Here is a 13,946-nt window from a genome sequence, read left to right on the forward strand (position 1 = left end):
GATAATTTGTTATTTTAATAAAGTTGAACAGACTATATTAACAGCAAAAAATAAAATAAAAGTAAAAATAAAAAAGAAAAGAAATGCCAATGGAATTGTGCCACTTGAATAAACCAAATGCACTATTCCTTTACTCATTCACACTTTTTATATATTGATATAGACTAGTTTAAGTGGCACGTGCTGCCCTTGGGAAGGGAAATTTAAAATAGCACGTGTTGCCCTTGTAAGTTTGGAAGATTAAAACTACTAAATCAGTGTTCTTTATTTAATAGAACACCCTATATTGCGATTTCAACTTTCCAAGCATATCTACCATATAAAAAAAAAATAAAAAATAAAATATGAACGAAATTTTGGGATATATATTATAATTTAGTGGGGGGAGTTTAGATAGTGCCCAATGGGTATTGTAAGATTCCATTAGGGTTTAACTGAAAGAGTAACAATAGGAAGTATTCAATTGTTTCCAAAATATAAAGGAAGAATTTGCTTGGTTAAAGTTTAGGGGAGAAATTGTGAACTAATCCAAACATAAAGAAATAAGTTGGATTTTTTTTAGTGAAACTATGTCAGTGTGTAAAAAACAAAACAAAAAGGCAGCTTAAGAAAATTGTGCGTGAAACAATGAATTTTGTCTCACCAAAATTGGCTAAACCAAAAACATTTAGGTACATAACATAATGTCACAATATTTTCACAATAACTTTATTTTTAGTTGTGATGGTTCTTGATTTGGTAATTAATTATTTTATTTTGACCTATAAGAAACTTATACTTGAGTAGTTGTGAAAATATTGCGACAACAAAAAAATGTTGTAACATTTTCACAATACGTTTATTTTCAGTTGTGATGGGTGTCTAATAATTTTTTATTTTATTTTATTTTGACCTATAAAGAACTTACACTTTAATAGTTGTAAAAATATTGTAATAGCAAAAAAATGTTACATTTTCACAACATTTTAAGTTGTGATGGCTCATGGTATAATATTTTATTGTTTTATTACTTGTGATGGGTCCTAGTCTAATAATTTATTATTTTATTTTATTTTGACCTATAAGCTACTCACACCTCAACAATTATTAAAATATTATGACAACAACAAAACCAACATCAACTCTCTTTCTTCATCATCAAAAAAATGCAAAGAAATAATAAAAACTAAAATGCATAACAATAGTGCTTGTGTATATTTGCATAAGTATTATGGTTAAAATGTGTTTTGCATAATAGATGCATAAGCTAACGTGGGTGGTGTTTGGAATTGGTTGGGCAAATTTGGCTCTTAACCCATTTTGCACGTGCTGATGTGAGTGCTTTAAGAAACTTATACCTTAGCAATTGTGAAAATAATATAACAACAACAAAATGTCACATTTTAACAATACCTTTATTTTAAGTTGTGGTACATCCTTGTATGACATTTCATATTTTATTTATTTATTTATATCTATATTCAACTGACACCTTATAAATTGTAAAAATATTATAATAACACCAAAAATGTTATAAGTTGGTTTCGATTTGATAGTTTATTATTTTATTTTATCTTATAAGGAATTGGCACCTCATCAATTATGAAAATATTATGATAATTTATTGTGTAAGTAACAAAAACACAATTTTACCATGTATAAATATTTTAAAAAGTAAAAATGGAAATAAGCTCAAAGCATATGATTTACAGAACTACATGTAGATGCTGAAAAGGAAAATGGAAAGGAGAAAAATAAAAAGAGGCCCAGGCCAGCAGGCCCAAAACACGTGAAACGCCTCTGCATTAACTATCAAGTTTTGTTTGGGCCTTAGGGTGAAATTACTTTAGGTTTTTCTCACAAGGAGTCAAAAATTCACTAAACCAAAGTAATAATCAGTAGAAGTAGAAATTATGGTATTCAGCAAAATTAGTATGTAAAACCAGTTTCCCATGTCACAGAAGCTAGCTTAGGTAGAATGTATGAAAGAGGAGAGTGGCCGAAGAAGAAGAAGAGTGTATGAAACAACCTCATCGCTTCCTTCTCTGATCTCTGCCCCGAAACTCAACCCGATTTGTTTGCTGGATCTTCAGGAAAATGGGTACGCTGCTTCGTGCTTCTAAATTAACAAACTCTCTTCTTTTCATGTCCAACACTTCTTCTTCTTTTTATTGTTATTATTCTAGTACTAGTAGTAGAAGAAAAAACCCACATCAGAAACAGAATCAAAATCAATTCTTGCAATCTGTTAGAGATGGGTGCAAGTCTGGAAGCTTAAGGAATGTTGATCATGCCTTAGACCTGTTTGATACAATGCTTCACATGCACCCTTTGCCTTCCGTTGTCGATTTTAATCAATTGTTAGCTGCCATTCCAAGAATGAAGCATTACTCTCTACCCATTTCTCTAATTAAACGAATGGAATCATTCGGAATCTCGCCCGATGTTTATACTCTCACTATTTTGATCAACTGCTTCTGCCATTTGAACCGGGTGGGTTTCGGGTTCTCTGTCTTGGCAACCATTTTGAAACTTGGTTACCACCCAAACTCTATTATTCTATCCACTCTTGTCAAGGGGCTGTGTCTTCAAGGTAACATTGCTGGAGCTGTGAGGTTGGTTGAAGATATGGAGAAGAACGGGTATCAGCCTAATGAAATTACTTGTGGGACGATACTCAATGGTCTGTGTAAGATCGGTGAGACTGATATGGCTATTAGGTTGCTCAGGAAGATAGAGAAAACGTATTTTGAACCCAATGTAGTGTTCTATAACACAATTATTGACAGTTTATGCAAAGATAGATTGGTAACTGAGGCTTTGAACCTTTTGTCTGAAATGAGGAGCAAAGGTATTCAACCGAATGTTGTCACTTACACGTGCTTAATTCAAGGCCTGTGCAATTTCGGCCGATGGAGGGAGGCTACTACTTTATTGAATGAGATGACACAAAGGAAGATCATGCCAAATTTGCATACCTTTAGCATATTGGTGGACACACTCTGCAAGGAAGGGATGTTGACCGAGGCAAACGAAGTTTTTACTGTGATGATTCAAAGAGGCATTGAGCCTGACACAGTCACATATAGCTCTTTGATTGATGGTTATTGTTTACAAAACAAAATGAATGATGCTATCAAAACATTTAATATGATGGTGGAGAGAGGTTGTTCACCTAATGTGTTTAGCTATAACATATTAATCAATGGATATTGCAAAAATAAAAGAATTGATGAAGCAAGGAGTCTCTTTGATGAAATGTACAACAAGGGAGTGGCTCCCGATGTTGTGACTTACAGCACTCTTATAGGCGGGTTTTGTCAAGTGGAGAGACCCCAAGCTGCACTAGACCTATTTCATAAGATGCAGGCATGCGGCCAACTTCCAGATCCCCAAGCCTATGCTATCTTGTTGGATGGTCTTTGTAAGAATAGACAAATTGGTGAGGCGATGGCATTGTTTCATGAGATGGAAGACAAAAATTTGGGCCATGATATTGTGATTTACAGCATCTTGATTGACTGTATGTGTAATGCCAAGAAACATACAGCTGCAAGAGAGCTCTTTAATAGTCTACTGGCGAAGGGATTGCAACCTAATGTTAAGACTTACACTATAATGATCAAAGGGTTTTGCAAAGAGGGGTTAATTGATGAAGCGAGTGAGCTGCTAGATAAAATGGATGGGAACCATTTCTCTCCTAATGATCGCACATATAACACAATCATCCAAGGGTTGCTGCAACAAAATGAGATAGCAAAGGCTTTGGAACTCATTAAGATAATGGTTAACAAAGGTTTTTCAGCAAATGCAACCACTGCATCCATGGTGGTTGACTTGTTATTTGTAAATCCAAGAGATACAGCACTTCAAGAATTACTTCATTATTAAGACTTTGCCAGTCAATCTATAAGTTGTATGTATATTTGCTGGAAGTGGTTATTTACTTTTTATGAAGTGATGTTGCTTTTCGTATCATTGATGCTTTTCTCTTTCAAATTTTTTTATCTTTTTTTTTTTTTTAATAAAAAAAGTCGGTAATTAAATAGGTTTTATTTGAAATGAAAACTTGGTTGAACCTCATAAGGAGTTACTAGATGGGAGAACTTTACTCTCTATGGAGTTGTTGTGATAGATGCAGAATAGGTCCTGGGAACCATATCACACACGAACAATGCAACCAGCTCTCCTAAAATGAGATATGATACGTCCATAACACTTTCACAACAAATCATAAGTTGTAAGTTGTTATTGATATATCACCACTGCCTATTGTATGGTGCAGCAATTTATTTATGCATGTTTTCTTATTTTTTTTATAAGCTTTATGGAGCGATGTGTATAGTGGACTGCGAATGCAATTTTATTAGTGTAGCTTGGTTTGTTTATCAACTCAGGGAGGTATGTGCTTCTTCTAGTGTTGTCGAAGTGAGAAGCAACTTAGAACAAGTAATTTTATTGGCAAAACGCAGAAGTGTAACTGCTCGGAGGTCATGTCTAAGTGGGGTAGTGTTTCTTGCTGTGACCTCTTCCCCAGTTTGAAAATGGCAAAACATTGCAGAAATGGCTGATACAAGCCGTGAGATTTGTGAAAGAACAGATGCCTTGGATGCAGATGCCTTGGATGCTGCCAGAATCACTACTGTTGTCATTGGAAATGTGGTATTTTTTCAGTTCTACTTTTTTATTAAGTTGGAGCAGTATGTCATATCTAGCACTTTGTCACAAATCGAAGATGCTAGTATACATAATTACTTAACAAATCTGTATGAGATTAGCGTGACATTGCTATGGATTAGTAAAATGGGCCTTAGCTGCAACCTGAGGGAGTAACTTCAATCATATTATACCATATACTTGCTAATTTTGACAAACTTCTTGTCAACTTTTAGAATACCAATTGAAATTGAGTAAAGGAATTGTGAAAACTAAATGCAAAATTCAATCTTGAGGAATGTGTTTGCTTAGAACTGTCTAAAATCCTATATCAATAAAAAAATTGGGGAAAAGTAACAAGTAAGGTTTATTTTCAATGCAAAGAAAACGAAGCTTTTTTGTAATACACTAGTTAATTTAGTGATGTCATCTTTGGTCAAGTATAAGATAGATAATGAAGACCTACTATCCCATAGCCATAGGTCTTGTGAAATATACAACAAGGTTTATAAATTAATTAAAGCCGTGTTATAGGTTACTGCAAAAATCATTATAATGAGATAATTATTTAGTTGTACTAGTTCTGTTTTGCTGGCTGTGTTTCTTAGCTCCTTGTCACTCTACAATTTTGTTTTTCTAAACTCCCGCTTGTTGTATAGAGGGTTTAATTCCAGTATATAGTTTCACTAGTGGAGCTGTAAAGTTGGAGATATTATGATATTAGTCGCTTCAAGTTTTAAAGGAAAAACAATGCGGCTTTATTTAATTGACCATTTGTGATTAATAATTCATGAAATGCATATATATATTTTGTACTGAATTTTGTTTCATTATTTAAAATGTTATTATAAATTGTACATTTGTATAGACTTCATTTCTTTCAATGGGTCATCCTTAATCCTTCCAAGAATAACACAAATTTCGTTGAGAGTTAGAATGTGATTGCTTTTAATAAAGCAGTTGAGAGAGAGAGAGAGAGAGAGAGAGAGGAGCTGAAGGTTTTGCTTAAGTTTTGGAAATTATGATTACCACATAAATTTCTTTCCATCAAAAGGAATCAGTTGTATCATGCTTGCGCTTTAAAACTCAACAGGATTTTGGCAAATGCTCAGGTTTTTGGTTTGCTAGCCTTAGTAGGTATAGTTGTTAGTACATCACTAAGGGAAGTGGACTTTTTTGCCATTTGAAACAAGGATAAAATTGATGTACAAGACCAATAAAATTGACTCACGTGTCTACATAGACCAATAAAGGCATGCAGTTCAACATGCGACGTTAACAAAAAAAAGAAAAAAAGAAAGGCCAGTGGGAACAATGCCACTTGAACAAATCATTGCACGGTTGCTTTACTCATTTACACTTATATATATAGAAATTTAAATTAGAATCAATAACTATTTACCACTATAATTTGTTATGAAAATTTCATGAAAAATGTTGTAAATGTAAAATTTCTTTTTCTACAATACCATTATTTTTAGTTATGATTGATCCTAGTATGATATTTTTATTATATTATTTTGACCTATATAAGGACTTAATACCTCTAACAATTGTGAAAATATTGTGATAATTTGTTATTTTAATAAAGTTGAATAGGCTATGTTAACAGCAAAAAATAAAAATAAAAGTAAAAATAAAAAAGAAAAGAAATGCCAATAGAACAGGGCCACTTGAATAAACCAAATGCACTATTCCTTTACTCAATCACACTTTTATATATACACTAGTTTGAGTGGCACATGCTGCCCTTGGGACGAGAAATTTAAAATAGCACATGCTGCCGTTGGGATGAGAAATTTAAAATAGAGTTTCTATTTGAAGAAATATGAGTGAGTTTCAGTAAACTCAACTAGTAAAGTCTTTGATGGTTGTATAAGAGATCTGGGGTTTAATCCTTGCCTACACCAAAAACTTATTGGTGTCTTGATCTGAAGATAAATAGCGCTCATCAAAAGCGAACGCCATAAGTTGAATTTCAATCTCAAAAACAAAAACAAAAACAAAAAAAAAAAAACAAAAAATGAAGTATGAAATTATGTACTAAAAAAATTGTAAGTTTGAAAGATTAAAACTACTAAATCAATGTTCTTTAGGTAACAAATAGAACACCCTATATTGCCAATCCAACTTTCCAAGCATAACTACCATATAAAAAAATAAAAAAAAAATAAAAACATGAAGGAAATTTTTGGGATATATATTATAATTTAGTGGGAGTAGTTTAGACATTGCACAATGGGTATTGTAAGATTCCATTACGGTTTAACTAAGAGAGTAATAATAGGGAGTATTCGATTGTTTCCAAAATATAAAGGAAGAATTTGCTTGGTTAAAGTATAGGGGAGAAATTGTGAACTAATCCAAAATATTTTCACAACATTGTAAGTTGTGATGGCTCATGGTATGATATTTTATTGTTTTATTACTTGTGATGGGTCATGGTTTAATAATTTTTTATTTTATTTTATTTTGATCTATAAAGAACTTACATCTCAGCAGTTGTGAAAATATTGTAATAACAACAAAATGTTACATTTTCACAATATTTTAAGTTGTGATGGCTCATGGTATGATATTTTATTGTTTTATTTTCTTTTGATCTATAAGCTACTCACACCTTAGCAGTTGTTAAAATATTATTACAACAACAAAACCAACGTCAACTCTCTTTCTTCATCATCAAAAAATGCAAAGAAATAATAAAAACTAAAATGCATAACAATAGTGCTTGTGTATATTTGCATAAGTATTATACTTTAAATGTATTTTGCATAATAGATGTACAAGCTAACGTGGGTGGTGTTTGGAATTGGTTGGGCAAATTTGGCTCTTACGCCATTTTGCATGAGATGATGTGAGTGCTTTAAGAAACTTACACCTTAGTAGTTGTGATTGTGAAAATATTATAACAATAACAAAATGTCACATTTTAACAAGACCTTTACTTTATGTTGTGATATGTCCTTGTATGACATTTCATATTTTATTTATTTATTTTTATCTATATGCAACTGACACCTTATAAATTGTAAAAATATTATAATAACACCAAAAATTTTATAACATTTTTCACAAGAACTTTATTTTCAATTGTGGTTGGTTTACGTTTGATAGTTTATTATTTTATTTTGTCTTATAAGGAATTGACACATCATCAATTATGAAAATATTATGATAATTTGTTGTATAAGTAACAGAAACACTTTATTACCACGTATAAATATTTAAAAAAGTAAAAAGGGAAATAAGATCAAAGCATGATCTACACAATTATGTGTGAGTTTGGGACAAGCTGAATATTTCAGCTTATTTGCTATTTCAGCTTATTTTTACTATTATTTATGAGTTTTATTGTACTTTTTTAGTATTATTAATGAGTCTTACCATACTATTTAGCTAACTTTTATCTTTATTTACAATACTTTTTATAAAAAGTTTTTAATTTCAGTTTATCAAACTATTCCTGAATGAACACAGCATATAAATGTTAAAAAGGAAAATGAAAAGGAGAAAAATAAAAAGAGGCCCAGGCCAGCAGGTCCAACACACGTGAATCGCCTATGGAATAACTATCAAGTTTTGTTTTGGTCTCAGGGTGTTTTTAGTTTTGGTTATTCGCAACAACACGCACAGTTTTGCTCACAAAGAGACAAAAATTGACTAAACCAAAGTGACTGTAGAAATAGCTCTAGACACTTTTTAAATAGTCAGCAGAATTATGGTATTCAGCAAAATTAGTATGTAAAACCAGTTTCCCATATCACAGAAGGTAGCTTAGGTAGAATGTATGGAAGAGGAGAGTGGCAGAAGAAGAAGAGTGCATAAAAACAGTCTAGAAATATAAATAAAAGTAAAACTATGCGGTTTTTTTTTTTTTTTTTTTTAACAATATGATAAAAAAAAAAAAAATCAGTCCAAGAAAAGTGTGCTTAAAAAAGTGAATTTTGGCTCAACAAATTGACTAACTAAGAAAGAAGTCTAGAAATACAACAAAATGTTATGATATTCTCATATTACATTTATTTTTAGTTATGGTGGGCCCTGATCTAATATTTTATTATTTTATTTTAGAGTAATATTATATTTACAACATTTTCATAACAAATTCTAAGAAACAAATTGTTATTAGTTTTAAACTAAGCCAACCACTTTAAACTATGCATTAATTTTTTTTTTTTTTTTTTAAAAGGCAACTGAAGAAAATCATGTTTGAAACAGTGAATTTTGACTAAACTGAAAAAGAAGTCTAGGAATATAATAAAATATCACAACATTTTCACAATACTTTTTATTTTTGGCTGTGGTAGGTCCGTTTGATATTTTATTTTTTACGTCTATAACATTTCCACAACAAATTTTAGATGGCAAATTGTTACTGGTTTTAAATTGTGACCACTTCTTAAAATTTTGTATTAAAAAAAAAAATAGCCCAAGAAGACTGAGTGGAACAATGAATTTTGGCTTATCCAATTTGACTAAACCAAAAAAAAAAGTTTGGGAATGCAATAAAATGTTACAAAATTTTCACAATATTTATTTTCAGTTGTAGGTCCTGTTATGATATTTTATTATTTATTTAAAAAAAAAAATGCTACTTCTACAATATTTTTACAAAAAATTATAAATGACAAGTTATTACTTAATTTAAAATTGAGTCCACAATCGATATCACTTTTTTATGCATCAATAGTAGCTTGGCACCTAGGATTTGTTGTGAAATTAATGTGAAAAATGTTTGGATTCACTTTTTTTTTTTTTTTTTTTTTATCTATAAGAAACTAAGATCTTGGCAATTGTAAAAATATTGTGACAACAACATAATGTTACAGCATTTTCACAATAAATTTATTTTCAGTTGTGGTCCCAATCTCTTTTTTTTTTTTTTTTCGTCCTATAAAAAATGGGTCTAAATCTTCTATCCCACTCTTCTTGCTCCACCATATACTCTACAAATAAAAACATGTCACATATCCATCTAATTTATTAAATGCTAAATTTATGCCTCTATTATCTCAATTACCTAAATATGATGGGTTATTTATTTATTTATTTTAGGAAATTGTAATAATCGAAGGCATAAATTTAGCATTTAATAAATTAGATTGACATGTGACATGTTTTTATTTGTAGAGTATATAATAAAGTAGGAAGAGTGAGATAAAAAATTTAGACTCATAAAAAATTGACACCTCAATAATTGTGAAAATAAATATTATGAAAATTTGTTGTTCCAGTATAATAATGTCGTGTAAATGCATATAAATATTTGTAAAATGTTATATCTACAATATTTTCACAACAAATCATAGGTGGTAAGTTATTATTGGTTCTAATTTAAATCAATAAATTAAATTACTTTTTTTGCAAATCCATAATAGCAAATAACAATCTATTTATCTAGACTTTGTTGTAAAAATGTTATAAACATATCATGTCTTTAAACATTAAAAAAAAAAAAAAGAAGATAAGAAACGAAACTAGTGTACTGACGAAAAAAAAAAAAAATAATATGTCTACAACATTTTTACAACAAATCCTAAGTAGCATGTTGTTACTGGTTGTTATTGTTGGGGTAAAAAAGTAATCTTAGTGTTAGTTTCAAATTTGAACTAATAACAACTAACCACCTGTGATTTGTTAATGCATCTCTGAAGAAAAAAACAGCTAAAGTAATATGCAAAACGGTGAGTTTTGAAAAACTCACCAAATAGACTAAAACCAAACTAGTACTGTACAAAGAGCCATTCCCTCTTTTTATATATAGTTGGTAGAAGAAGCAGAGTGTATGAAACAGTCTCATCGCTTCCTTCTCTGATCTCTGCACCGAAACTCAACCCGATTTGTTTGCTGGATCTTCAGGAAAATGGGTACGCTGCTTCGTGCTTCTAAATTAACAAACACTCTTCTTTTCATATCCAATACTTCTTCTTCTTCTTTTTATTGTTATTATTCTAGTACTAGTAGTAGAAGAAAAAACCCACATCAGAAACAGAATCAAAATCAATTCTTGCAATCTGTTAGAGATGAGTGCAAGTCTGGAAGCTTAAGGAATGTTGATCATGCCTTAGACCTGTTTGATACAATGCTTCACATGCACCCTTTGCCTTCCATTGTCGATTTTAATCAATTGTTAGCTGCCATTCCAAGAATGAAGCATTACACTCTAGTCATTTCTCTAATTAAGCGAATGGAATCATTCAGAATCTCGCCCGATGTTTATACTCTTACTGTTTTGATTAACTGCTTCTGCCATTTGAACCGGGTGGATTTCGGGTTCTCTGTCTTGGCAACGATTTTGAAACTTGGTTATAACCCAAACTCTGTTATTCTAACCACTCTTGTCATGGGGCTGTGTCTTCAAGGTAACATTGCTGGAGCTGTGAGGTTGGTTGAAGATATGGAGAAGAACGGGTATCAGCCTAATGAATTTACCTGTGGGACGATACTAAATGGTCTGTGTAAGATTGGTGAGACTGATATGGCTGTTAGGTTGCTCAAGAAGATAGAAAAAAGGTATTTTGAACCCAGTGTAGTGTTCTATAACACAATTATTGACAGTTTATGCAAGGATAGATTGGTAACTGAGGCTTTGAACCTTTTGTCTGAAATGAGGAGCAAAGGTATTCAGCCGAATGTTGTCACTTACACGTGCTTAATTCAAGGCCTGTGCAATTTCGGCCGATGGAGGGAGGCTACTACTTTGTTGAATGAGATGACACAAAGGAAGATCATGCCAAATTTGCAAACCTTTAGCATATTGGTGGACACACTCTGCAAGGAAGGGATGTTGACCAAGGCAAACGAAGTTTTTACCATGATGATTCAAAGAGGCATTGAGCCTGACACAGTCACATATAGCTCTTTGATTGATGGTTATTGTTTACAAAACAAAATGGATGATGCTATCAAAACATTTAATATGATGGTTGAGAGAGGTTGTTCACCTAATGTGTTTAGCTACAACATATTAATCAATGGATATTGCAAAAATAAAAGAATTGATGAAGCAAGGAGTCTCTTTGATGAAATGTCCAACAAGGGAGTGGCTCCAAGCGTTGTGACTTACAGCACTCTTATAGGCGGGTTTTGTCAAGTGAAGAGACCTCGGGCTGCACTAGACCTATTTCATAAGATGTAGGCAAGTGGCCAACTTCCAGATCCCCAAACCTATGTTATCTTGTTGGATGGCCTTTGTAAGAACAAAAAAATTGGGGAGGCATTGGCATTGTTTCAAGAGATGGAGGACAAAAAGTTGGACCACAATATTGTGTTTTACAACATCTTGATTGATAGTATGTGCAATGCCGGGGAACTTAAAATTGCAAGAGAAATCTTTAATAGTCTTCTTGCGAAAGGATTGCAACCAAATGTTCGGACTTACAGTATAATGATCAAAGGGTTTTGCAAAGAGGGGTTAATTAATGAAGCGAGTGAGTTGCTAGAGAAAATGGATAGGAACCATATCTCTCCTAATGATCGCACATATAACGCAATCATCCAAGGATTGCTACAACAAAATGAGATAGTAAAGGCTTTGGAACTTATTAAGATAATGGTTGACAAAGGTTTTTCAGCAAATGCAACCATTGCATGCATGGTGGTTGACTTGCTATCTGCAAATCCAGGAGATAAAGCACTTCAAGAATTACTTCAATAACTTGTGTGATGGCTTTTAATTTTACAACATCAAGAACAACTTTCATAATTTATTGCTTTGCTAGACAAGCCATAAAGAGTATGTATATTTGTTTGAAGCTGTGATTTACTTTTTATGAATTGGTGTTTCTTTTCATGTCATTGAAGGTTTTTTTTTTCTTCCATTCCAATTACCTTGTACACTTGTTTTAGTTTTTATCTTTTTATATTTTTTAATATCTTTTTAAAAACTTGACAGCTGAAAAGTTGTCCCAAGGTATTGTTTTTGTAAATTATAGAGTTTGGGACTCTTGTATGCCTTTTGGCATTTCAAATTAAAATTTTCTTTTGGATGAAATAAAATTTATGAATTGTCTGTTTAATTTTTCTTGAAAGGGTATATTTAATGTTAATGGATCGTATTATAGATATAATGTTCAACACATCGTATCACTATCTATCAAATAGTGTAGCATATGATTTATGCATGTTTGCAACCTAATCCCCCACCCCACTCTCTTAATGAGTAGACCAGGAAAACAATTTTTATCAGTGTAGTTTGCTTGGTTATTCTGTTCTGAAAAATTGACAATATGAATAGGGAAAATTAGTTTGTTAGAAATTAGTTTGGTTCAGAAATGAAATAAAGTTCAATAGTATATAAGCTACTCTAGTGATACCAATTTTCTTGAGTAAGTGAGTACCATGTCTGGCATTGCAAGATCCAGTGTGCCACTAGGATTGCAGCACACATAATCTACATACTAGGGTGATTGCCACAAATCAACCTGTCTGTCATCATTTCCTTAAGAAGTCCTTTTATTATTATTATGGAATTTCCTTAAGAAATCCTGAAAGCAAGAGAACGATGGAAGGAGGCTTAGTGACAGACATGAAAGGATCTAATGGATAAAATGTGGACATGACCATAATAGGAACTGCCGTTTTCCCCAGATAATTGGTAAATTAATATTCAATGGTGGGGATATAAATAACTTTGTGGTTTAAGTTTTTGGTAGTTTGCTGACATATAGTTAATCACATCCACAACACTCAATTTAATCATGATATTCTGACTGCCACAAGGTGATACTGAAATGGTTGACGATCTAATTCAATTTGACAATTTATTGGGGTCTTTTGGGCTCTTAGTCATAAAGGGATAAATTGCTTAGCCCGCCAAGAGTGAAAAGTCCCTATATTGCCCGGTGACTAGTTCGGGCGAGTGTGATCAGTTGCTCGTAAAAGTTTAATTAACAATGAAGATTGTTATACAGTATGATCTGTGACATGCAACTAATCTAAGTAAAGTTTTCCTACATCAGCACAAAAAAAAAAAAAAAAAAAAAAAAAATATTGGGGTCTTTTGATGAATAATTAAAGAAAAAAAAAAAAAAGGATTAATACATAAATAATGAACACTTTACTGTCAAACTTCAAGAAAATGCAAAGGAGCTGACAGATCAAGGCTCAAGAATATGGGTAAAACATCAATCTCTACATTGTTACCTGGTTTTCTTGAGAGGCCTTCGTGAGGGAGTAAAATTTTAAAAATCAGATAAAAGTTCGTCTCCTAAAAATCATAGTCTGGTAAACAACTAGTTATGATTTGAGATCTTGAAGGCTAGAAGCTTGTGGACATTTTTAGCATCATGTTATTGTTCTTTGGTTAG

At 31.9% G+C, this 13,946-nt stretch overlaps 1 protein-coding gene across 1 annotated transcript; it reads left to right on the forward strand.

The window, feature by feature from the left end:
- Positions 1 to 1,873: 1,873 nt before the first annotated feature.
- On the forward strand, positions 1,874 to 12,430 carry LOC111983953 (protein Rf1, mitochondrial-like). The gene is given in 4 exon segments (XM_065770868.1): positions 1,874 to 3,864; positions 4,377 to 4,380; positions 4,541 to 4,679; positions 10,594 to 12,430. Coding segments are annotated over 4 exon segments (3,633 nt in total). The 5' UTR covers positions 1,874 to 2,076; the 3' UTR covers positions 12,296 to 12,430.
- Positions 12,431 to 13,946: the final 1,516 nt, after the last annotated feature.

Source organism: Quercus suber, unplaced genomic scaffold, assembly GCF_002906115.3.
Source record: "Quercus suber isolate HL8 unplaced genomic scaffold, Cork oak 2.0 scaffold_37, whole genome shotgun sequence".
NCBI lineage: Eukaryota > Viridiplantae > Streptophyta > Magnoliopsida > Fagales > Fagaceae > Quercus > Quercus suber.